Genomic DNA, 27,020 nt, shown 5'->3' with positions numbered 1-27,020 from the left:
GCTCTCTGTCATCTTCTGGGACCCCCATAATTCTGATGTTGGTTTGCTTCAAAGTCCCAGAGGTTTCTTACATTATCTTCAACTTTCTGGATTCTCTTGTATTCTTGCTTCTGCGGAGGAGTGTCTTCTGGCTCTTTATGTTCCAAATCTTTGACTTGATTCTTGCGATCTTCCATTCTGTTTTTAGGACTCTGTATAATATTTTTTATTTCAGCCAATGTATTCTTTATTTATAGTTGAACCCTTTTTATTTCTAGTTGATCCCTTTTCATATCCTCATAGGTCTCATTTATTGGCCTTTTCTAGGAAATTCTTGAAAAACCTTATAACCGTGGTTTTGAACTCTATATCCAGTCGCTTTTTGTCCTCCATTTATTTCGTTTGTGATCTGTTTCCTTGTCTCGGCATTTTTACATCTTCCCTGAGTTGGTAGGGTGGCTTTGTGTGCTAAGGTGTCCTATATGATTCAGTGGGTCAGCCTCCCAATTACCTGAGGTGGACACTCTTGGTGCACCCCTTTGTGGACTGTGTGTACAGCCTTATTATAGTTAAGTCTTGATTGTTGTTGGTATCACTGGGAGGAACTGACCTCCAGGCCAATTGGTTGGGAGGATCAGCTGTGCCTATGCTGGGAGACAGCCTTATTCGACTAGACTTGGAAAATTGCAAAAGCCTCTGTGTTCAGCTTGGATGGGGCAGAGTTTCAGGGTACCCCCTTTCTTTTTAGCAGTAATGGTTTATTTTCCCCAAAATTACATATCACATGAATTTTCAATAAAGAAAATCAGAAAAAAGAACTATTTTGGATTAATCAGAAAGTAGGACAGCCAGACTACTACTCACTCAGCCATCTCACCTTGCCAGCATTTACGGTTCTTCCAAAGAACTTGGGCATTCTAAAGTTTTACAATCCTTGTTTTAGTAGGCTTTAAATCCATACCTCCATGATATGCAGGAATCTGTCTTCAGAGGGTGGGTGTGTGGCCTGCAAAATCCGCCATATGTGTTGAGTTTCATCTAGAGATACTTCCAGGAGATCTCCAATCATCATAAGTTCTTCTAGCTGGGCTTTAGCTCCAGGTGACAACTCCAACACTGGAGGTTCTAAACTTCGGGGCACCAAAGGGCTCTTCCGTGGCTGCTTCCTTGGGGTGCTAGAACCTTTCCAAAAATTTATAAGACAAAATAGAAATGAAAACTATGAAAAAAAAAATGTAATGTTTCTAAAGCAAATAATTAGGGGAATGGTTTTTTCACTCCCAACAATTTAGACATTCTTTTTTTTTTTTTTTAAATATATCTTATTGATTTTTTACAGAGGAAGAGAGAGGGAAAGAGAGTTAGAAACATCGATGATAGAGAATCATCAATCAGCCGCCTCTTGCACACCCCCTACTGGGAATGTGCCTGCATGCCCTTGATCGGAATCAAACCCGGGACCTTTCAGTCCCAAGGCCGACGCTCTATCCATTGAGCCAAACCAGTTTCAGCTAGACATTCTGATTGATTACATCATTATTAAAGTGAAAATGAAATTTAAAACAAATATGGAACAAAAATATTTAGAATTCTAATACACTCTAAAATACTGGTTTAGAGTACAAAACTGGTTCCTTATTGTTTATCCTGTGACTGAAGGAATAGAGGAAGCTATAATAATAAAAGCATAACATACTAATTAGACCTGACAGCCAAATGACCTTCCAGACAACTTTCTGGACGAAGCTGGGGCTGCGAGAGCTGAAGCAAGCCAGGTCTGCAAGGGCCAAGCCTCTTGCACAAATTTCGTGCATCAGGCATCTATTAGAAAATAATCTCTTAATCCATGTTCTCTCTCCTTTTTAGAGGATACCAACAGATTAAGCATATACCTGCCCTACATAAGCGATTATTTTTCTAATGAACAGACAACAAACATAGCTGACCCTTGGACAGGCAGGTTTGAACTACACAGATCATGGCCCACTTGTATATGGATAACTGTGTCCACTTTAAAAGCAGATTTTAAAATTGATGGACCTGTGCAGTTCACATTCAAGGGTCAACTGTTTTTTTGCTTGTTTTTATTAATCCTCAGCCAAAGATATTTTATTATTGATTTTTACAGAGAATGGAAGGGAAGGAAGAAGGGAGGCAGAAAGGAGAGGGAGGGAAGGGATGGGAGACAGGGAGGGAGAAACATCGATGTGAGAGAGAGACATCAAATGGTTGCCTCCCACCTGTGCCCTGACCAGGGCCAAGGATCGAACCTGCAACCTAGGCACGTGCCCCTGACTGGGAATTAAGCCTATGATCCTTAGGTGCACGGGCTAAGGCTCTACCCCTGAGATACCCCAACTGGAGCAGATCAACTGTATTTTTTATCTGAGACTGGGAATCTGTGTATGCACAGGGCTGGCTTAAATTACTTGCTAATTTTTGATTGCATGGTGAGTCAGTGCCCCTAACCCCTACACTGTTCAAAGGTCAATTGTAATATGCTGTCCCATAAAATTCTGAATTTTACTATGAAGAGATGAACACTCTCCATTTTCAGAGGTGTAACCTAAAGCAATGTGACTTTCTTTCACTGGGAAAAAAGTGAACATAACAGAGAACTTATATAAAAGAAAAAGAAAAAGAAAAACTTTCTAACAATTATAGCTTTCCCAAACTGGAATGAATATTCTTAAAAAGCAACAAGTTCCACCGAAACCGGTTTGGCTCAGTGGATAGAGCGTCGGTCTGCGGACTGAAAGGTCCTAGGTTCGATTCCGGTCAAGGGCATGTACGTTGGTTGCAAGCACATCCCCGGTGGAGGGTGTGCAGGAGGCAGCTGGTCGATGTTTCTCTTTCATCGACGTTTCTGGCTCTCTCTCTCCCTTCCTCTCTGTAAAAAATCAATAAAATAAAAAAAATTTTTAAAAAAAGCAACAAGTTCCTTAAGAACTGGTAGTGAACAAAAACAAAAAAGACTAAATGACTCCTTATCAGAGATTTTATAAAAATGAGAGATGAGACTAGATGCCCTCTAAAGTTCTTCTAATTAGAATTCAATAATTATATGTAAGTTTTCAGATTATCACCTAATGACAGAAAATGGGGACATTTTCAGATTCTAATAAAATTTCATGGCAAAGATTATGTATTTAAGAAGGATTCACAATCTTGATTAATACAATGGTTTTTTTCTCACTGGTTTCAGGCTAATCTTTTCCACACTGTTTTAAAGAGTAATACCTTGAGAACAACTCTTAGAAGCAGAAGAATAAGCATGTTCTGCACAGAATGAAGGAGCTGTCCACATGTGAGTGACCACCTCCTCAGACTTGATGGGAATCTCTTCATCACAAAAAAGATTGGGTTCCAGACTACTGGAGGACTTCACACTGGCTGTGTCCTGAAGAAGAAACAAAGAGGGCATTATAAATTAGAACCTCTTGTGGCTCTCAAAGTCTAAAATAATTAATATGATATTACATATTAATAAATATTAATAATTAATATATTTTATTACTTCACAGAAAAAGTTTACAAACACCTGGTGTAGAGTCCTATTCCCCAGCAATACAAAAATTTATAAAAGAGTGAGATAGGAGAAAGACAAAAGCTTAATGACTAATATAACATCTGATTCTCCTTGTAGGGTACATGAGATTATCCTTAAGTAAGCAGGATACTTAAAAGGTTTTATAACAGGCCGAAGCCGGTTTGGCTCAGCGGTAGAGTGTCGGTCTGCGGACTGAAAGGTCCCAGGTTCGATTCCGGTCAGGGGCATGTATATTGGTTGCGGGCACATCCCCAGTAGGGGGTGTGCAAGAGGCAGCTGGTCGATGTTTCTCTCTCATCGACGTTTCTAGCTCTCTATCTCTCTCCCTTCCTCTCTGTAAAAAAATCAATAAAATATATTAAAAAAAAAAAAAAAAGGTTTTATAACAGGATTCTGGAAGACAATGCCACTCACTGAAAATTTAAGAATAGCAGTTCATTATCTTCTTCCCTATTCAAACAAATTTAAAAAGCAACAGACAGTACTTTAGTTCCAGATGCTGCCTCTCCTTGCTTCTCCCTGACTAGAATTGGAATTCTTTTCTGACCTTGATTCTACTCATTTCATTGTAACTCAAGCAGGAAACTTTGTTAGGCTTTCAAAGTGGAAATGATGATAAACAGGAGATAATGAAGAAAAATAATAAGTAAAAAGAAAAAATTTAAAAAATTACTTTCCCAAGTGAAGTATGAAATGTGAAGAGGTACAATATTGACTTTGATAAGTTAAAGATAAATTGTTAGCCCTAGAGGAAACAATGAAAAAATAAAAAAGTAGAAGATATAAGAAACCAATAAAAAATAAAATAAAAGAGTAATAGAACAACAAAAAAAGGGAGGGAGGTTTAATAAAAAAATAAATAGCAAGAGCCCAGCTGGCGTGGCTCAATGGTTGAGAGTCGACCTATGAACCCAGGAGGTCACGGTTCAATTCCCAGTCAGGACACATGCCCGGGCTACAGGCTCAATCCCCAGTGAGGGCATGCATGAGGCAGTTAATCAATGATTTTCTCTCATCATTGTTTTTTCCTCTCCCACTTCCTTCCTCTCTGAAATCAATAAAAATATATTAAATAAAAATAAATAGCAAGATGGCCAACTTAAAACTTAATCATGTCAACAATTATATTAAATGTAAATAGACTAAACACCCCCAATGAGAACACTGATCATGTTACTTAAAACACACACACAAAACAAGACTCAACCATATATTTTACAATTACATATATATGCACAATACAAACAAGAAAGGGCCTTATTACATGCTATCTCAAGATACACATTTTAAATATGAAGACTCAGATAGAAGAAACCAAGATGGCAGCATAGGTAAATGCCAGTACTCACAGCATCCCACAACTATGTCAAAATTACAACTAACATATAGAACAACCATCACTCAGAACCACCTGAAAGCTAGCTGAATGGAAGTCCTACAACTAGAGAAGTAAAGAAGAAAGCACATTGAAACTGTTAAGAGTGGTGATGGCATGGATCGAGCTGATCCAGCACCCATGTGGCTGTTTTTATAATCCAGAGGGAGATCGTCCCTGCAAAGACCACCATGAAAAGCAAAGGGTTCCAGCCCCACACCAGACTGCCCCCCAACCCAGGTCCTAGAGCTGGAAAGAAAAGTCCCCATAAATTTCCGACTATAAAAACCAGGGATTGTGACCGAGAGACACAGAGACTCAGATGTTCCTCTTAAAGGGCCAGACACAAACTTACTCAAACTTGATTCCAGTGCCAGGAGAAGTTAGGGGACACAGACACATAAGGGGAAAACCTGGATTGTCTGGCATCAGGGCAGGAACTTGGGAGCAGCTTGCTACCAGACGGAGGTGCTCACATAGGTCATTGTTCCTAAGCCAAGAACTCCCCTGTCCTACAGCTGACTGGCAACCATATGAGTCCCCATCAACCTGGAATACACTGTTTGCTCTGCTCTGGTGATTCTCTGATACCCTGTCCAATCCAATTTTCAGCCCTACCCAAGCTGTTTACAGCAGCTTTTGGATAGGAATGGCTTGTCCTAGCTCAGGCTTAGACTTTGCTAAAATCTCTCAAAAAAAGCTGCAATTGGTATCAGTATGCCCTAAATTTATCAATAAAAGGCCCAAGATCCAGCACCACTACCAGCCTGCCTAACTTCACAGCTGGGTCTCACTTGGGTATTTCCAAACCTGATACAAATAGGAGGAATCTGCAGATCTCTCTGTAACTCCTGCCAGGTAGCCCCAGGCAGTGGCTGATTCTGCACCTGCCTGCACCTGTTGGACAGTTTCAGACCATAGCAGATTACAAGTCCACACATCCACAAATGACACACTCAAGGGGCAGACTTAGTGAGCACCAAACCACCACTGAAGCAAGTCCTGTTCCATACGGGTGTTTCTCCCACTGTAGTCACAGCTGGTCCTCACAGCCAATTGGCCTGGAGGTCAATTCCTCCCAGTGACACCAACAGCAATCAAGTCTCAACTATAAGACTGCACTCAGCCCACAAAGGGCTGCACCTACAGTGCCCAGCTCAAGTGACTGGAGAGGCTGAGCAATTGGGACCCTATAAGATAACTACTACACAAGGCCACTTCACCAATTCCAGGAGACACAGCAGCTTTATCCAATACATAAAAGCAAACAGTGAGGCAGCCAGAATGCAGAGACAAAGCAACATGTCACAAATAAAAGAAATGAAAGAAAGCAAACCACGGTTATAAGGTTATTCAAGGATCTTCATCAGACCTACAACAGACTTAGTGAGACTTTCAAAGATCTTAGTATAATGTCAAAGATATGGAAAAGGAGTAGTCAAAAATTAAACATACACTAACTGAAATAAAGAATAGTTTACAGGGATTCAACAGAAGATTCCGAAAATCAAATCAATGGTTTTGAATATGAAGAAGCAAAGAACACCCAATCAGAAGAACAAAAAGAAAAAAGAATTAAAAAATAAAGATAGTGTAAGGAGCCTTTGAGACAACTTTAAGCTTCTCAACATTCACATTATAGGGGTGCCAGAAGGAGAAGAGAAAGAGCAAGATATTGAAAACTATTTGAAGAAATAATGACAGAAAACTTCCCTTACCTGGTGAAAGAAATAGAGACTTACAAATCCAGGAAGCACAGAGTCCGAAACAAGAGGAACCCAAAAAGATCCACACCAAGACGCATCATAATTAAATGTAAAAGGTTAGAGACAAAGAGAGAATCTTAAAAGCAGCAAGAGAAAAGCAGTTAGTTACCTACAAGAGCGCCCCCATATGACTGTCAGCTGATTTCTCAACAGAAACTATGAGGGCCAAAAGGGAGTGACAAGAGATATTCAAAGTGATGAATAGCAAGGACCTACAATCAAGATTACTCTACCCAGCAAAGCTATCATTTAGAATTGAGGGTCAAATAAAAAAGCTTCACAAATAGGAAAAAGCTAAAGCAGTTCATTACCACCAAACCAGTATTACATGAAATGTCGAAGGGTATTGTTTAAGAAGAGGAAGAAGAAGAAGAAAAAGTAAAAGATGAAAAGTATCAACAATAGCTCTAGCCCAGGGGTCCTCAAACTTTTTAAAGTGGGGGCCAGATCACGGTCCCTCAGAGAGCTGGAGGGCCGGACTATATGAACTACTAATTCCTACTGTAACACCTCGGCTGCGCTCACTGCCCAAAAAACCTGGCGGGCCGGATCAGACTCCTCTGCAGGCCGCATGTGGCCCGCGGGCTGTAGTTTGAAGACCCCTGCAGCCGATTTGGCTCCGTGGACAGACCATCGGTCTCTGGACCAAAGGGTCCTGGATTCAATTTCAGTCAAGGGTACATATCTGTTACAGGCTTCTCCCCAGCCCAGGCCCTGGTCAGGGTACCTGCAGGAGGCAACCAATTGATGTGTCTCTTACATGGATGTTTCTCTCTATCTTTTCCTCTCTGTTCCATTCTCTCTAAAAGATCAATGGAAAAATATCCTCAGGTAAAGATTAACCACAGCAAAATGAACAATAAAAGGGCAATTGATACATTATCTATCAACAATTGAATCTAAAAGTAAAAATAAATAAGAAATCTAATAAACAGAATATACTGGTGAATAAAATAAAATCAGAGGCATGGAGATGGAACAGAATGACAATTCTCCGTTGGAAGGGGGGGGTGGAGAGGTGGGAAGAGATTAAACAAACATCTTATATGCATATATGCATTACCTATGGATAGGTAATTGGGTGACAAAGGCCTGAAGTGGGGTGGGAACTGGGAAAAGAGGGGTAGTGGGAGAAAAAAGAGGGACATCTATAATACTCTCACAATAAAGGTGTGTTTGTTTTTTTTTTTAAAAGGACACAGATAGGCTGATAAATAGCAAGCTTAAACAAATTACTCTTCCTACGTTGGAAAATTATAGTTCAGTCCCACCAATGGCAAATATGGAAGATGGAATAGCCTCTCAGTGAAAAATGGGTTTTATATAAAGACCTATCACTCCATCTTATCTGGTACTAGGTCAGACTAAAGTCAAGACAAAATCTACTCTATTTCCACAAAGCACAAGCCAACCCTAAGTATTAACAAAGGTAAGAATTAAAAAATAGAATGAAGGGGAGGATCCAAGATGGCTGCTCGGGTATACACCTAGCCGCAGCAGCTCACAACAATTTCAAGGGAATACAACTAAAATGTAGAGTGGACATTACCCAGAGCTACAGGTAGTCGACTGACTGAAAACTCTACAATAGGAAGGAGGGAGAAAACCAGAAGGAAAATCAGAGGAGCTGAAAAAAAGCCTAAGGTACGGAGACATGCTGCGCGCTCGCATGCACGCGCGCACGGAGAGGTCGCAGCCGGAGAGGAGGAGAGGGCTGGGTGCTGCCCGGCGTTCCCTAGCAGGAAGGAAATAGAACCCCCAGCCTGGGCTGAACACCCGAACCGGCAGCGCTGAGCCCCAAGTTATGTGCCAGACCCTGGGGACCCAGGCTCCGGCAGGGGGAGACAATCCCGGGGAACGGCGAAATGCAGGGCCCCCGGAGTCACGCGCACATGGCGCGCAGAGGACTGAATGTTGACTCTGATGCTGGATTACCCTAGCCGGAAGAAACAAAGCCTCCGGCGGCAGCTCTGAGCCTCAGTCCAGACCGCCCCGAACTCCAGGTCTGGGCCAGTCCCTGGGGACCCAGGCTCGGGCAGGGGGAGACGGAGCTGTGAGGTGGAGTCCTGGGAGTGCGGCGAAAGGCCGAGCCCTCGGAGTCGCGCACACTGTGCGCAGAGGACAGTCTGTTGACTCTGATCCTGGACTCCCCTAGTGGGAGGGAGAAAGAAAGCTCCAGACTGGAGGAACGCCACGAGGAGCAGGAGCCCCTGCCGGACACCAGCCAGCCGGGCGCGGCAAGGAGCCAGGCAACGGGGCCCCCAGTGGGGGGGGTGCCCCTGAGCCTTCAACTGCTGAGCGCCGGCAACGGAGCCAAGGATGGGGGCTGCTTCCTGGGCGGCGCCGACCCCAGCAACAGGCTGGAGAAGCGCGGGAGCCCGCGGAGAACAAAGGGGTGCCACAGGCCAACCTGCTGAGCTCCCAGGACAAGGAGGAAGAAACCAAAGAAGTTCTCAATGTGAAGAAATCAAGTGAGAGCAAATGATAGTAAAATTACTTAAGAAAGAATACAAAGAAGATCTTGAAAAATCAAAGACTAAGTCAGAACTTAACGCACCAGCCAACATTGCAACATAAATGCATTTTGTTTTTTTTTTAAAAAAGAAAAAAAAAAAAGAGAGAAAAAAGGGACAGAATGTTGGAACAGCGGCGACCAGGCCTAGAGTGGCCAGGCACAAGGCAGTGGCAGCTGGGCCCGGAGCAGCAGTGGCCAGGCCCCAGAGCAGCAGCAGCCAGAACAAGAGCATCAACGGCCAGCACTGGAGCAGCCAGACCTGGGGCAGTGGCAGCCAGGCCTGAGGCAGAGGCGGCCAAGCCCAGGGTGGCCAGTCCAGGAACACCCAGACACGGAGTGGCTGGGCCCGGAGAAGCCCAGCCCAGAGTAGCTGGGTTGGGAGGAGCCAGGCCCAGAACAGCAGTAGCCAAGCACGGAGCATCCAGGCTGGGAGCGGCCAGGCTCAGAGCAGCCGGGTCGGGTGCGGCCAGGCCCGGAGCAGCGGCGGCCAGGCTGGGAGCGGCCAGGCCCGGAGCAGCTGGGTCTGGTGTGGCCAGGCCTGGAACAGCGGCTGCCAGGCTAGGAGTGGCCAGGCCTGGAGCAGCAGCTGCCAGGCTGGGAGCAGCCAGGTCCGGAGCAGCCGGGTCTGGTGTGGCCAGGCCCGGAGCAGCGGCTGCCAGGCTGGGAGTGGCCAGGCCCAGAGCAACAGCTGCCAGGCTGGGAGCGGCCAGGCCCGGAGCAGCCGGGTCTGGTGCGACCAGGCCCGGAGCAGCGACTGCCAGGCTGGGAGCGGCCAGGTCCGGAGCAGCCGGGTCTGGTGCGGCCAGGCCAGGAGCAGTGGCTGCCAGGCTGGGAGCGGCCAGGCCTGGAGCAGCGGCTGCCAGGCTGGGAGCGGCCAGGCCCGGAGCAGCCGGGTCTGGTGCGGCCAGGCCCGGAGCAGTGGCTGCCAGGCTGGGAGTGGCCAGGCCTGGAGAAGCGGCTGCCAGGCTGGGAGCGGCCAGGCCCGGAGCAGCCGGGTCTGGTGCGGCCAGGCCCGGAGCAGCGGCTGCCAGGCTGGGAGCGGCCAGGCCCGGAGCAGCCGGGTCTGGTGTGGCCAGGCCCGGAGCAGCGGCTGCCAGGCTGGGAGCGGCCAGGCCCGGAGCAGCAGCGGCCAGGCTGGGAGCGGCCAGGCCCGGAGCAGCCGGGTCGGGTGTGGCCAGGCCCGGAGCAGCGGCTGCCAGGCTGGGAGCGGCCAGGCCCGGAGCAGCGGCTGACAGGCTGGGAGCGGCCAGGCCCGGAGCGGCCGGGACCGGAGCAACCGGTCCCAGAGCAGCCGGGTCGGGTGCGGCCAGGCCTGTAGCAGCAACAGCCAAGTCCAGAGCAACTAGGTCGGGAGCGGCAGTGACCAGACCCGGAGCAGCTGGTTGTGGAACGAACCAGAGCAACAGAGGCCAGGCCCGGAGCAGCCAGGCCCGAAACAGCTCGCTCCTCGCCTGTACCTGCCCACGGCTGCCTCTCAGACATGGCTGGAAACTTTTGCGGGAACTTGAGGGTCTGCTGAATCAAGTGATGAAGGCTTAGATCTGGATGTGTTGAGTTAGTATAGCGCTGGGGTGTTGATCTGTGAGTGCCTTGGGTGGGGCCTGGATGAGGCTGGTTGACCTATTTGGAAATGTCTTTTGTGTGAAGTGTATCATTGGGCATGTGGAGGTATTATTGATATGAGAAAATGCTAAGTAACAGATTTACTATCTGAAAAGGGATTTACTATCGGGGAAAGGGAGGGAGGAAGAGACTGAACATAAACTGTGCACCTATGGATGAGGACAATGGGGGATGGGGAGGGGGCAGAGGGTGGGGTGGGAACCTGGTGGAGGGGGAAGAAATGAGGAACCTTTGTAATAATATGAACAATAAAGATTGTTTAAAAATAAATAAATAAATAAAAAAATAAAAGAATCTAAGTATTTAACTTGTCTTTCTCTAAAATAAGCAAGTACTGACATACAAAAAAGAACTTCCTGGAAGATAATAATTACTACTCTTTTATACCCTCCTTTCTAATGTGTAATTCTGCATATATTTGTAATTCTGAACATTTTTCATTTATAAAATACAAACTATAATATGAATAAATAATTTCAGTAAAGGTAAAGAATATGCCTTAAAAGTGAGTAATTATACAAATATCTGAAAGAAGGTTATCCAAGACACAATCACAAAAGATCTGACATATTGCTTCATTAAATATATATTTCCTAAGTAATAAAGTTCTTAAATTGCTGCTCAGAGTGTTTTAGTGGTGATAACAGAATGCCATACAAAATGAAATAAACAATGCAAAGCATAAATCATCTGTTCTAAACATTTAAATACTACAGTAAGCCGAAACCGGTTTGGCTCAGAAGCTAGAGCGTCGGCCTGGGGACTGAAGGGTCCTGGGTTCGATTCTGGTCAAGGGCATGAACCTTGGTTGCGGGCACATCCCCAGTAGGGGGTGTGCAGAAGGCAGCTGATCGATGTTGCTCTCTCTTCGATGTTTCTAACCCTCTATCTCTCTCCCTTCCTCTCTGTAAAAAAAAAAAAAAAAAAAAAAAAAAAAAAAAAATCAATAAAATATATTTTAAAAATTAAAATTGAAAAATATAAATACTACAATAAGATCAAATGATAGATTTGCTTTTTCTACATAATTATGTACTCTTCTTCCTAAACCAGTATGGGACTCTTCCTTAAGTCAAGACATTAAATTCAACCTATTTCAAGGATGAATTCATGGAGACATAACCAGGGGACATCAAAGGGAAAAATCACCAAGCCAAATGCACATAAATTGGCAAATATAATTTTCATTACTGTTTGTTCTATGGGAAAATACTCAATATATAATTTTTTTAATACAAAAATATCTATTTCCAGGTAGCTTTTACTTTGAATTGCTATTAAATCTTGCCACCATTCTTCCAGTTTTCAAGCTGTCAAACACTGCTAACACTATAAAATCCGTAATTTTATTTTTCACGTTGTCAATACCCCCGGATCAAAATAGAAACTAGGTTGATACTCACATATAAATTTTACAGAAAAGGACTACTACTGCTTATAACCATATCAAACTATAGTTTTGATCCCTAACCCTGAAGTCATGTAATACTTGTGATGTTTTGTATTCATAGGTTACCAATCTGCTTCCAAGCAAAGCCCATCCTATTTAGCAATTCTATAGTAGTGGATGGTTTTTAATGTGCTAGAAAGATAATCCAAGTATTGGAGGCCTCTAAGTTATGGCAAACAGGCAATTCTAGTATTAAATAAATAACTTATATGTGGCTTGGGCTGCATTTCCTTAAAGGTGCTCCTAGTCATTCTTTATAAACAAAGATGGTCATTAACTTCAGGATAACTTCAAGGTACTCAGACCTTATTTTAACAGGATAATTCAAGTTTCAACTTTGCTCAAGTATTTATTTTATACAACTATAAATTTCCTCATTAAAACATCTCCTGAATCCACCGCTTTTTAAACCCTCATCTGAGGATATATTTATTGACTTGGGAGGAAGAGAGAGGAAAGAAGAAAGAAGGAGAGGAAAAAGAAGAGGGAGAGAACATTGACGTGGGAGAGAGAAACATGGATCGGTTGCTTCCCATACCTGCCCGGCTGGATATTGAACCCGCAACTTAGGTATGGGCCCTGACCAGGAATCGAACCCACAACCATTTTGGTGTACAGGATAATGCTCCAAATAACCAAGTGACCAGGCTGGGGCCCCCGGATCCATTTTTATCTTGAAAAAAATATTTCCAGCAAAATAATTTACAAGCATCTATGATGGGTGGTTTTAATTTTATATTCTGGGAATTCAATGCTGATGATATTCATTGCTCTAAGAATGAGCTTATCTACCTTATTTGCATTCTGCAAAGACCAAAAAGGATAAAGGAAAAGATTGCACCCTAGGTTTTCATACAAAAGAGCACAAACTCCCTGGTTATAGGCACAGATTGTAAATAGAACAAATATTATTACTAGGTAAACGACAAGGATTTGGGCCTGACATGAAATAACAATAAAAGGCCAATAAAACCAACACAAAACAAACTTGCCAAAACTTTCTCTTCACCACCAGTGTGGTATCATTATCAAAATAATCATATTAAAGGCAAATAATATATTCTAACTGCAACTGTAACTGCAAATTCAAACCGTAAGGCCAAGTGTAACCAATCTCTGACTATGATATTCAATCTAGCACCATCCAGATGAGAGATTAAAACAAAGTGAACTCTGTTTTAAGCAAGATACAATGGAATTTCAAAAAAAAATAACTACATAGATGTTTAACAATCAAAGAAAAAATACTAATCAGCCATGAAAACTTTCAGTAACTAAATGAATAATTTTGCTAGTCCCTCTAAGCCCTAAAGAGATACAAGGTGAAAAAAATAAACTTTAAAATTCCACTCTTAAAAAACAAACAAACCTGTTATTTCATCATCAATCTATATTTTTTGGAGCTTTGAAAAAAAAAAATGCTATCACCATTAATATAAATAGGTTACTAGCTTTCTCTTCTACTTCAAACATCTTTTTAAACCCAGTGATCAGATATAAACCCACACACCTGGCCATGTAATTACCTTCATGTCATAGCCATATGTCTCCCGAATGTCTTCATCAGAATCTGTTTCTTCATCATCATAATCCATTGTTTGTCGAGGGGAAGAAGATACGCTGCTCACCACCCGGTTAAAAGCAGACTGCTGGAAACTAGGTAAGTGTCCCTGAACAACAGTTTCAGGATGAACAGAGAGACACAATGAATAAACATGGGTAATATGTGATTACGACTACCAAAATATAATGAACTTGCAAAGTGACTAACAGAGTTCACCAGTTAGTACAGAGCAAATCATTTGACCATGATACCAAGGTCCACCTGAATATTATTTCCAAATAATTTTTCACTAAAATGATTTAGGTATGTATTCAAAATCCTATGGGCTTATCTAGAAAGAAGACATTATGGATAATCTAACTGCTGGCAACTTAATCAATTCCTAATCAATTGGTAAGATAGATTTGATTTACTACTTACACTCTGATAAACATTATCTCAAGAAATAAAACAAGAAAACCCTAAACTTGCCTGTAAGTCTGGATTGGCAGCTGCTTTTTGGAGTTCCGCACTGATGATCTTTTCAGTTTTTTCTCGAGCTGCCTGCTCCACCATACGCTGGCTCAGCACAGACAGTTTGGCCAGGGCAGAAGACAGTTCATCTGTGGCTAGAGCCTGCCGGGCTCTGTCCTGCCAACTCATAGCACGTTCTGTCAAACACTGTAGGGCTTCTCCTTCAGGCAATCGTACAGGCAACTTCTGAAGGGATACTAGTAGTGACAGAATAGTCTCTAGCCTTGGCCTTCGAGACCGCATACAAAGAGGGCAAAGGAATTTTACTTCCTTAGCCTGCCAACTAGACCCTTTTTTCTGGGAACTTGACTTAGGCAGGGGAACACAGCTATTATGGAACCAGTCTTTGCAGAGCTCACACTGCAGCATAAATCCACTGGCTGTCTTGCGGCAAATGCAAAATTTTACTTCTTCTATGCGGTCCACCATTGTCATCTTGGCTAGATTGGCTGCTCTGAGGGAATGCATGGCTTCAATCTCTTTTTGCTCTCTTTCTTTGAAAACTGCCACCTGCACACAAAGAACATTTAAAAGAAAGGAGTCACTACAGAATACTCAAAAAATACCAAATCCTTAAGGCTGAGGGATCATCTCCAAGTAGTGGCCTTCTAATAACAAAGCATTGTCCTTTAAAAAAAATCAGTTGTCAATCATTTCCTAAAATGTGGGGCAGTGTGACAGTTTCCATGTAAACATTCCTGTGTGAAATGGGCAAAATGCTACCATATTTGACAATTTCATCAGTCGAGTACTTTCAATTCTTTGTAGGGTGCAGTAGACAATATGCCTTGAAGTCAAGCAACATAAGTATGAAGCTTGGCTCTTATATATTGTTGATCTTAGGAGAAAGTTTTCTGAATCTCAATTTTCTGAAAAAATGAGGATACCACCAAACGCATTTTGTTGTTTTAAGGAATAAATAAAATAACACATCAAAATGTTTAACTTGATGCCTGGCACAAGGTAAACACTCAATAAATACTAGTTTCCCATACACTGGCAATTCATTCCCTGAGAGGAAGTTCAATACAAATCAATTCTTATTTCTTTCTAGAAGGCATTTATGTAATAGTAGAATGACACAGCCTGATGACCAATTATAACAAGATTTTATGTAGCTCATTTCAAAAAAGAAAATGAAAGCAAGTAATATTTGTCATTAATATTGTCAGATTTTCTTTTTAAACTTCTATAGTTTTGAAATTATTTCCTATTCTATTTGCCTGGTAAGATAACATGTTAGGCAGGCTGCCTAATGAGAAATCATTTCTGCTGGCCTCAAAATAGGATCATTTGGTAACAATATTGTAATAACTATGTATGGTACCAGGTGGGTACCTGGACTCTTGGGGGGAACACTTTGTAAAGTATATGATAACCACCATGGTTGTTACTGTGAGGACGTTGGGGGTGACCAGGCTGGCGGGGGAGGGGGAAGTTATGAGCAATCAGGCAGGCAGGCAGGTGAGCAGTTAGGAGCCAGCAGTCCCAGATTGTGAAAGGGATGTCCAACTGCAGGTTCAGGCCAAAACCATCAGTTGGACATCCCCCAAGGGGTCCCAGATTGCAGAAGGTGCAGGTTGGGCTGAAGGGACCCTCTTCCCCATGAATGAATCTTGTGCACCAGGCCTCTAGTATAAAAATAAAGACAGTTAAAAACATCAAAACAGTGAATGCGCTAATATCTTCACAGAATTTTGTATTCACCGTACAAAGTCAAAATGCATATCATAATTTCTTACCACCATGGCTGTATCTCTGGTTTCCTCCAATCCTTCCTCCAGATCACTCAGTGGCTCATGGTCCAGATCCTTTTCTTTTTCTTTTTCTATTAGTTCTTTTACTTTTTTCCTTCTGTTTTTACCACACCCATATACACCAATGTCAGTTCGGGGACTTAGCACCTACAAAAATAAAGCCAAATACTGAGCTCTGGTTTAAAAAAAAAAAAAAAAAAAAAAAAAAAAAAAAAAAAAATTTCTTAAAACTGAAAATAAAAGGAACCATTTATTGACTACTCACCAAGTCCTGGGCACTTTCTTAAGGGGTTAACACAAATTACCTAATTCAATTAAAAAAAACAGCCCTCTGAAGTAAGTATTGTCTATATTTTACAAACGGGAAACTGAAGCTCAGAAAGGAAACAACTTGCCCAAGGACACAGGTTTAGTAATTAGGGAGCCAGTCCTCAAAAATGAAACTATCATATTTCAATGCCTATGCCCTTAACTACTATTTATCATTTTTTTATTTTCAATTATAGTTGACATACATTACTATATTAATTTCAGGTATACACCCCAGTAATTAGACATTCTATAACTTACTAAGTGATCATCCTGATAAACCTTGAACCCATCTGACACGATACAGAGCTATTAGGATATGATTGACTACTAGCAGCCCTGTGAATGAATCCATGGGCCAGTAGATCGCTGCCACCCTCCTGTAGCTCCCCCCACCACCCCCTCATAGCTTGCCGCCCTGACCCCTCCTGCAGATCTCCGCCACCCACTTGTAGTTCACTGCCTCACCCTCGGGCAGATCTGTGATTCAGTCATTAAACAGTCAGTCGTTACGCCTCACAGCATAATGGATAATTAGCATATTCCTCTTATTATAATACATAGGATATTCCCTATACTATACATTACATCCCCATGAACATTCTGAAATAATTAGCTTGTATTTTTTTAATTTCTTTATTGTTTAAAGTATTATATGAGTCTCCTTTTTCCCCCATTGACCATTCCCTGGACACTTCCACCCCCCCAGCACATTCCCTCACCACCTTACTGTCTGTGTCCATTGTTATGCATGTATACAAGTCCTTTGGTTGGTCTTTTACCTCCTCACCTGCTGCCTTCCATCATAGATTGGACAGTCTATTCAGTGCTTCTATGTCTCTGGTTCTATTTTTGTGCATCAGTTTATGTTGTTCATTATATTCCAAAAATGAGTTACGTCATGTGATATTTATCTTTCTCTGACTGGCTTATTTTGCTTAGCATAATGCACTCCAGTTCCATCCATGCTGTTGCAAATTATAAGAATTCTTTCTTTTTTATAGCAGCATAGTATTCCATTGTGAAGATATACCACAGTTTTGTAATCCACTCATCTACTAATAGGCACTTAGGCTGTTTCCAAATCTTAACTACTGTAAATAATGCTGCTATGAACATAGAGGTGCATATATCCTTTCTGATTGGTGTTTCTGTTTTCATGGGATATAGTCCTAGAATTGGTATTACTGGGTCAAATGGAAGTTCGATTTTTAACTTTTTGAAGAAACTCCATACTGTTTTTCCACAGTGGCTGCACCAGTCTGCATTCTCACCAGCAGTACATGGGGGTTTTTTCTCCACATCCTCGCCAGCACTTGTTTGTTGATTTGTTGATGATAGCCATTTTGACAGGTCTAAGATGGTACCTCATTATTGTTTTAATTTGCATCTCTCGGATGATTAGTGACTTTGAGCATGTTTTCCTGTCTCTTGGCCTCTGTATGTCCTCTTTTGAAAAATATCTATTTCGGTCCTTTACCCACTTTCTGATTGGATTTGCTACAGTAGTATCTTCCTTTTGTTAAGCTGTATAAGTTCCCTATAAATTTTAGAGATTAAACCCTTATATGTTCTCCCATGCAGAGGGCTTTCTTACTGTTTTGTTGAGTTTCTTTTGTTGTGCAGTCTTTCTTTTGATATAGTCCATTTTTTATTTTCTCCTTAGTTTCCATTGTCCTAGGAGCTGTATTGGTAAAGATACTGCTATGACATATGTCTGGTATTTTTTTAAAAATATATATTTTATTGATTTTTTATAGAGAGGAAGAGAGAGGGATAGAGAGGTAGAAACATCGATGAGAAAGAATCATCGATCAACTGCCTCTTGCACACCCCCTACCAGGGATGTGCCCGCAACCAAGGTACATGCCCTTGACCGGAATCAAACCTGGGACCTTCCAGTCCGCAGGCCGACGCTCTATTCACTGAGCCAAATCGGTTTCGGATATGTCTGGTATTTTGCTACCTATGGATTCTTCTAAGATTTTTATGGTTTCCTGTTTTACGTTTAAGTCCTTTATCCATTTGGAGTTTATTTTTGTGTACGGTATAAGTTGGTAGTTTAGTTTTATTTTTTTGCATATCTGTTCAATTTTCCCAACACCATTTATTAAAGAGACTGTCTTGACTCTATTGAATGCTCTTGCCTCTTTTGTCAATTATTAATTGAGCATAATTGCTTGAGTAGGTTTCTAGGTTCTTTGTTATGTTCCACTAGTCTATATGTCCACTTCTACTTTTCAATGTCTTCATCTTTGTAACCCATTCTCCTAACCACCTTCCCAGCTGTAAACTGTCAGAACGTTCTCTGTATCTCCATGAGTCTATTTGTATTCTACTTATTCACTTATTTTGTTTTGTTATATTCTTTTATTTTATAATAAATCTTTATTGTTCAGATTATTACAGGTGTTCCTCTTCTCCCTCACCCTATAGCTCTCCTCTGCCTGATTCCTCAACCCACCCAATGCCCTTACCCGCCGCCACTGTCTTCATCCACAGATGTAAGCTTTTTTTGTCCAATCTCTTCCCGCACCCCTCAGACCTCTTTCCCCCTAGAATTGTCAGTCCACTCCCTTTCTATGACCCTGATTCTATTATATCGGGTCTAGTAATAATTAATGTCGTTTTTCAACATTCGTTTAAAATCTTGCTTGGCGTTGACTTGTATTGACATAACCTTCAAACACGTGGTATCTACAGAACGTGTGAAGTGCAATTAACAAGTTTTGCTTGAAAAAGTTTGTGTTTGGTTTGGTTTTTGTTGCAGAACTAGGGCTAAGAAGATGGCGGATGAAGAGCATATTCGGCACTGGATGCTTTACGAGTTCCAATTAGGAAGAAAAGCAAGTGAGGCTGCAAAAAACATCTGTAGTGCTCTTGGTCAAGATGCAATTAGCGCCAGAAAATGCCAGCGTTGGTTTGAGAAATTTCGCGAGGGAAATTTTTCGTTAGATGACAAGAGTGGTCGAGGCCGTGTGTCCAATTTTGATCAAGAAGCTCTTCAAGCTCTTTTGGTGCAAAATCCTCAAATTACCCAACAAGAGCTTGCGACAATTTTAAATTGTTCACAAAAAAACAATTTCCAATCAATTGTGTGCACTTGGCAAAGTCCAAAAGTTTGGAAAATGGGTTCCTCATGAGTTGACCGACAACAACCGTAATCAAAGAGTCACAATTTGCAGTTCGCTCCTCTCTCGTCAAAACCGTTTGCCGTTTTTAGAGCAAATTGTTACCAGAGATGAAGAATGGGTGCTGTATGTTAATTTTAAAAGGCGGCCTCAATGGTTGGACAAAAATGAGGCTCCGCAGCCCACGCCAAAACCTGACTTGCATGCGAAAAAAGTGATGTTGTGTGTTTGGTGGAATTTTAAAGGAATTCTTCATTATGAACTTTTACCATCTAACCAAACCATTACAAGTGCAGTGTATAGTGCCCAATTGGAAAGGTTAGCCCAAGCTTTAAGAGAAAAAGAACCCGCGCTGATTAATCGGAAGGGCGTAATTCTTCACCACGATAACGCACGACCGCATACTGCAAGAATCACTGCTGAAAAACTGCGCCACTTGGAATGGGAAGTTCTCCCTCAACCTGCATATTCTCCTGATATTGCCCCTTCCGATTACCATTTGTTTCGTTCTTTGCAAAACTTTCTTCTTGGAAAAAATTTAATAATGAAGAATGCCTCGAAAATGCATTGACCGAATTTTTTGCATCAAAATCACAAGAATTTTACAACAGAGGGATTAAAATGCTTCCTGAGTGTTGGGCACAAGTAGTAGAAAACAACGGCAACTATATTGTTGATTAAATTTTGTTGTATTGTTTAAATAAATTCGATTTAAAAAAGTATTAGAAAATGACATTAATTATTACTAGACCTAATATTAACCAGTCCATTCTGTTCTTTAGATTTTTTATTCACTTGTAGGTAGGTATTTGATGTCTTTTTGTTATTTATAATTTTTATCTTTACATTTTTCTTCTTCCTCCTCTTCTTAAAGAATACCCTTCAGCATTTCATGAAAGCCTGGTTTGATAGTGATGAAACCTTTAGCTTTATCTTGTCTGTAAAGCTCTTCATCTGACCTTCAATTCTGAATGATAGCTTTGCTGGGTAGAGTAATCTTAGTTGTAGGTTCTTGCTGTTCATCACTTCGAATATTTCTTGCCACTCCCTTCTGGCCTGCATAGCTTCTGTTGAGAAATCAGCTGACAATCTTATGGGTGCTCCCTTGTAGGTAACTAACTGTTTTTCTCTTGCTGCTTTCGAGATTCTCTCTTTGTCTTTTGCCCATGGCATTTTAATTATGATGTGTCTTGTTGTGGTACCCTTTGGATTCCTCTTGTTTGGGGTTCTGTGGGCTTCCTGAACTTGTAAGTCTATTTCTTTCACCAGGTAGGGAAAGTTTTCTGTCATTTTTTCCAATAGGCCCTCAAAATCCTGCTCTCTCTCTCTTCTTCTGGCACCCCAAAAATCCAGATGTTGGTACGCTTAAAGCTGTCCCACAGGCTCCTTGCACTATCTTCACAGTTTTGGATTCTTCTTTCTTTCTGCCTCTCTGGTTGGGTGTTTTTTGCTTCCTCATATTCCAGATCTTTGGTTTGACTCTTGGGATACGTTGATCTACAGTTGAGTTTCTGTATACCGTATTCTTTATTTCACACAGTGTATGTTTAATTTCTGACTGGTCCCTTTCCATTTTTTTGGCATTCTCATTAAGGTCCTTGAAGGTCTCTTCAAGTTTCTCAGCGGTTTTTAGAAGATTCTTGAGTAACCTTGTAAATGTGGTCCTGAACTCTGTTGTCCAGTAGTTTACTTTCCTCCATCTCTCCCATTCGTGACATGCTTCTGTGTCTCAGAATTTTGGCTGCCTCCCTGTGTTGATGGAGTGGCTTTGTGTGGTCGGTGACCTATAGGGGCCAGTAGCTCTGCTTTCCCAATCATCTGAGGTGGTCGCTGTTGGTACACCCCTTTGTGGACTGAGTGCAAAGTCTTAGTGTAGTTAAGCCCTGATTGCTGTTGATACACTGGGAGGAATTGATCTCCAGGCCAATTGGCTATGAGGACCTGCTGTGTCTATAATGAAAGAAGTGCTGCACTGGAGACACGCTTATGGTACAGGCCTTGTTTCAGTGGGGCTTTGGTGCTCAGAGTCCACCTCCCGAATGTGTCACTTATGGATGTAAGGAACTGAAATCTGGTGTCTCACGCTGACCACTAGGCACACTGGCTTCTGGATCTCCAATGGGATGCAATTCATCTATTGTCTGAGGTCACCCTGCAGGAGCTCCAGCGAGAACCACAGTCCTCTACTCCCTGCTTGGAGGTTGGAGGCTTTGGAGCTGTCTGTACCAGGTTGCAAGTTTGCTAGGTTAAACTGCATTAGAGAAGGCCATTCATATGCAAAAGCCACTGTTGGAGATCAGAGAAAGTGAGTCTGAGTTAGTCCTTGTGCAGGGCTAACTGCCTGCGATTCCAGGAGTCTCCCCTCAACCTCAATCCCTGCCGGTTTTCTATGGCCTGAAGTTATGGTGATTTCTCTTCCAGCACTGGAACTTAGGCTGGGGGACCTGGTGTGGGGAACAGCTATAGGGTTAAGCCTTGGACTGACCTGTTGGCAAAGCCACAAACAAGTCCCAGCTTAGAGGGCACAGCCCTCTTAGCATAATTAAGCCTGACCTTATGATACTCCCTAGATCTTATCTGGGTAGCTAATGGGCTGTAGGAGAAGCAGCAAGAGCCGCTAAAACAAGTGAAACTCACAAGAACATTATAACTATGGTGACCACTACCTTGTTTACCTCTGACTATAAAATAAAGGCTCAACTTGCTGGCTGGATCTCTTTCTGTGGCCTTAGCCAGGCACAGGAGATCCAGCTTCTTCAATCCTTCGCCGCCCTCCCTCAGGCTCACCAAACCATTGGCTGTGCTAGCATGGCACAGGATCTGTTTCTCAGTGGGAACTTCTGCAGCTAAGATATCCCTCCTGATTTTTATCCGACACATATGGGTGTGGGACCAGCCCATTCTGTGTCTCTGCCCTCCCAACAGTTTCAGTGGGGCTTCTTCTTTATTTCCCTAGTTGGAGGACTTCCACTAAGCTGAATTTCAGATAGTTCTGAATGATGGTTGTTCTATAGTTTAGTTGTGATTTAACATGGTTGTGGGAGGAAGGAAGCAATTACCATGTTTACCTGCACTGCCTGCCATATTGACCAATTAGTATGTTTAAATGCTCAAGATGAAAAGGGTAATGAGTATTTAAATATGTGCTTCTGAGAAAGATCTTTCAGGGACATAGTCCATTAACAACAGGTCCAGCAGATCCAGGCTAATGGACACAGCATAAGAGGAACCAGAAATAAGTTTGCCATAGGCTCCAAATGTCAGTCAACATTTAATAATACCTAATAGGAATCACTTGTTTAATCATGTTCAGATAAAATGAAAACAATAATACTACTCCCTACTTCTGATGAGGTGACTGAAGTATGTATCCATAAAATAAACTACTCTTTACCTGTAACAACGTATGGCTAGAATTCTTCTTAAGAAAGGTCCGCCCAGTCCGTTCTCTCCACGCCCGAGCTGCTGCTACTTGTGATTCTACCTGGGGCAATGCATCAAGACGCACAGGGATAGGACGCCCTTTAGCAGATAAGCTCTCCAGCTGCTCCAAGTAAGCATAGTTGGTGCCACTCTGAAAAATGAAAGTACATCCTCACACAATTTGCATTCACTTATGGAGTTGAGTGAATTTTTTAATTAAATATTATTCTTTAAACTTTTTTGTATCTCTTGAATTAATAGATACTAATGTTTTTAAAAAGTTTGTACAAATACAATATGCAGATGATGTATAGAATTATACACTTGAAAACAATATATTAATATCACCTCAATAAATTTAATTTTAAGTAAATTCATATTGTCAAAGATTTTAATTTGGGGGGACCATTAAGATATAAAAACCAGTTCAAAGGACAATGTAAGAACAGACATATATGTGCAATTAGAAATGAGAAAAGGAGCCGAAACCGGTTTGGCTCAGTGGTAGAGCATCGGCCTGCGGACTGAAAGGTCCCAGGTTTGATTCCGGTCAAGGGCATGGACCTTGGTTGCCAGCACATCCCCAGTAGGGGGTGTGCAAGAGGCAGCTGGTCGATGTTTCTCTCTCATCGACGTTTCTAGCTCTCTATCTCCCTCCCTTCCTCTCTGTAAAAAATCAATAAAATATACATTTTTTTTTAAATGAGAAAAGGAATTTGCTAATGGATGGAAACAGATGTTTATCATACAGCAGCAGTCGCCAACCTTTCAGACCTCGTGGACCACCAGTTGGAAACCACTGCTCCAAAGGTTTCCTTAAACCAGTGGTCACTAACCTTTCGGACCTCCAGGACCATCAGTTGGCAACTGCTGTCATACAGGACAATGGAATTACCTTTTCTACGGTATGGAAATCAACTGTTTCAAATACAAGGACAAATAAAATTGCTTATTTATGAACAAAATTCATTTGTATCACTATCATTTTAAAATAACTGACAGAGTTGTTAAATTAGCTTCATCAAAAATAATTTAAGATATACAGTCCTAAAATTAGATAATTGTGGAGAGTCCACTAGACAACATCCAATATTCCATTAAAAAGACATACAGTAATCTCTTTCACCTGGTTCAAAGTCTTTCACAATTTTTCCAACAACTACAAAATGTTGCTTTAATTCTGATAACCACCTCTATTTTATGTTCTACAAATACAGATAAGAATGGATAATTTCCTTCTAAGCCACATGTTTCAACATTTCCATGTAATGAAGTCATTGTTTTTAAAACTCATATACAACTTTAAATTCACTAAATAATTAAATCATTACAACATATGAGTTAACAAGTAATCCATTGTAGGGTCTTAGTAAGAACACCTGGTTGGCAGCCTGTAGACATTAATCGAGTGATATCTTAGATTGGATGAATCTGCTAGCAGATAAACATGTCAGCATTCTGATAAGAAACTGTATATGTCCCATAACATTCATTGCTATTCAGAGGCTATGAAGGAAATACATAGTATTATGTGCTAAATACTGATATTTTCATTAAAAGGTTATTTCCCACCCTAGCTGGTTTGGCTCAGTGGATAGAGCATCGGCCTACAGAAGGCAGCCAATCAATGATTTTCTCTCATTGAAGTTTCTATCTCTCTCTCTCCTTTCCTCTCTAAAATCAATTATATAATATATATATATATATATATATATATATATATATTTTAAAGGTCACTTCCCATGTATTAACTGACTCATCTGCCTACAAATTCATTTTGAAAGTTATACTGAAACATGGAAAAATAAACATGCAAGAAACTTTGGAAAAGAATAATAAGGTTCTCGTCCTGAAGTATTATAATGGTATAATTAAATTGGAATGGTGTTAGAATAAGAACAGACAGCTAATTGAAAAATAAAACCTAGATACAGATAACATCAAGAAATACCTTAATTACTGCTAATCTCTCTGTAGCAAACTATAGCTATTTGACTACAGAATACCTCTGGCTAAGCCTAGACAGAGCCTGCTCCCAAGTTATGTATCCTAAAGAAGAGTTTGCCTGTGAACAGAGCTGTCCACTTATTTAGTGTCTACAAGTCAGTCCTCCCACTGAAAGAAAGGGTTTGGTGGAGGAAAAGTCCTTCAAAATTAGAGGGAACTCAAAATAGCTACCTGTACTTCCTAAATCCTTCATTCTATCTAATAAAGAGGGAATATGCTAATTGACAATCTCGCCCTCACAAAGATGGCAGTGCCCACAGCCAATAAGGGGGGAATATGCTAACTGATTGCCACACCCTCAAAGATGGCAGAGCCCACAGCCACAAGATGGTGGTGCCCGTCCCCTCAACCACACAGGGCTGGCCCAAGGCACAGGCAAGCCTCGGATGGCAGCTGCCCAGCTACCCAGGGCCAGCTGGAAGCACAGGTAACCAGGGCCAGCCAAGGCTTGTGCTGCTATCAGTGGAAGCAGCAGAGGTGTGATGGGGGCATTGCCTTCCCCTGTTAGCTGGGTCACCTCCCGCCCCTGAGGGCTCCCGGACTGTGAGAGGTGGCAGGCCAGGCTGAAGGACCTCCCCTCCAATTCATAAATGAACAGCCAAGTAAGGATTATTGGACAGTCAATTGCCTGAAATAGGTCAAAGGTGAAATGGAGGAGCTTTCCTGATAAAGAGATCATTTTAAAAACAGCATAGAGAGAAAGGCAGCTAAGCAGATCACAGAAACAAAGTCAACTGAAAATAAAATAAAAAAGAAGTCATTAGAACTTGACACATAGAATATGTTCTTTCTTGGTGCAGCAGTTCAGTAAAAGAGAGTTGGTTTCCTTTTTCTTTGAGTGTAGCTCTATACTAATGAGCACTTATATCCTGAGTATTGTGCATGTTTTAATGGTTTGTATAATTCAGAAGAAATATTACGTATTCAAGCAAACTTTTTATCTCTAGCACTTACTTCATTCTCTCATCTTTTATAGCAGGGAGTCAATACAGATAAGTAATGTTTAAACAGGTAATATTTAGATTATAAAATCAGATGCAAAAACAAGTCAATATTATTTTATGATTTTTCTATTCTAAAAAAGTAAAGCCTTTAAGGATTCACTTGTGAAAGAGCGTTATCTGAGAATTCAGAACGCTCCTTACCTGAATAGCTTCCACTTTAGTTGTCCATTCTCGAGCCTTCTGTAAGGCTTCTTTCAGGGACAGCACATTGGGTAGAAAGGCTGGAATGTTCTTAGCTTCGTTCACAATGCTTTCTAAACTTGCCACGCTGTGCCGTGGTCTAAGAAAACATAAAAAGTAGGGCAGATGCATGAGAAATGAAACAGCTATCAACATTTACATAACATTTTAAAATGTATAGAGAATTTTCATATACATTATTTCATTTAATTCTTACCATAATCCTATAAGGGAGGCAAAATAGCTGTTATCTTTATTTCCATTTTACAGATAACTTTTAACTTAAAGATCATTTATTTTCCCCAAAGTCATATAGTAAATGGTACACTGAAATACTGATGTCTCAAATCTCATGCTCTTCACTACACTAAACTGCCTTTACTTGAGTTCTCCACAATATCTGAAATTGTCAGAGATGCATATTAAATAGCAATGTGGAAACAAAAGTCTAGAACTCCATTAATGTTGACCATGTACATTAAATTCAACTACAATCATAATACCTAGTGACACAAAGATGAACAAAACAAACCTTTATCCTCAACTAATCGGAATATAAGATAAGCATGTACTGGGAACTAAGAACAAATGACTATAAGGGAGGGAGTGATTAATTCTGCCTACAAAAGATGGGAAGGGCTTTGAGTTAAGCCTTAAGGAATTGTGACATTGTCAAGTAAAAGGTTAAAAGGGGGAAAAACAACAACACAGAAATATAATGAACAAAGACAAAGAGAAATATTTAAAAAATGAGTTGGTAGCCGAAACCGGTTTGGCTCAGCGGTAGAGCGTCGGTCTGCGGACTGAAAGGTCCCGGGTTCGATTCCGGTCAAGGGCATGTACATTGGTTGCGAGCACATCCCCGGTGGGGGGT

The 27,020-nt window shown here is 41.5% G+C and overlaps 1 protein-coding gene across 3 annotated transcripts in view; it reads right to left on the bottom strand.

The window, feature by feature from the left end:
- Positions 1-27,020, bottom strand: part of KDM5A (lysine demethylase 5A) — a 103,586-nt gene that overhangs the window by 15,374 nt on the left and 61,192 nt on the right. For all 3 annotated transcript variants that reach the window (XM_084878384.1, XM_084878382.1, XM_084878383.1), the window contains 7 exons: positions 26,108-26,246; positions 22,927-23,106; positions 16,078-16,239; positions 14,294-14,845; positions 13,785-13,928; positions 3,220-3,379; positions 941-1,161 (listed from right to left, as the gene is read on the bottom strand). In XM_084878384.1, the coding sequence (XP_084734510.1) occupies positions 941-1,161; positions 3,220-3,379; positions 13,785-13,928; positions 14,294-14,845; positions 16,078-16,239; positions 22,927-23,106; positions 26,108-26,246 (1,558 nt within the window). The remainder of the gene's footprint in view (positions 1-940; positions 1,162-3,219; positions 3,380-13,784; positions 13,929-14,293; positions 14,846-16,077; positions 16,240-22,926; positions 23,107-26,107; positions 26,247-27,020) is intronic.

The sequence above is a fragment of the Pipistrellus hanaki genome (genome assembly GCF_964339955.1).
Source record: "Pipistrellus hanaki genome assembly, chromosome: 3".
NCBI lineage: Eukaryota > Metazoa > Chordata > Mammalia > Chiroptera > Vespertilionidae > Pipistrellus > Pipistrellus hanaki.
Note: the sequence above shows the minus strand (reverse complement) of the source record. Positions and strands in the feature narration are given on the sequence as shown.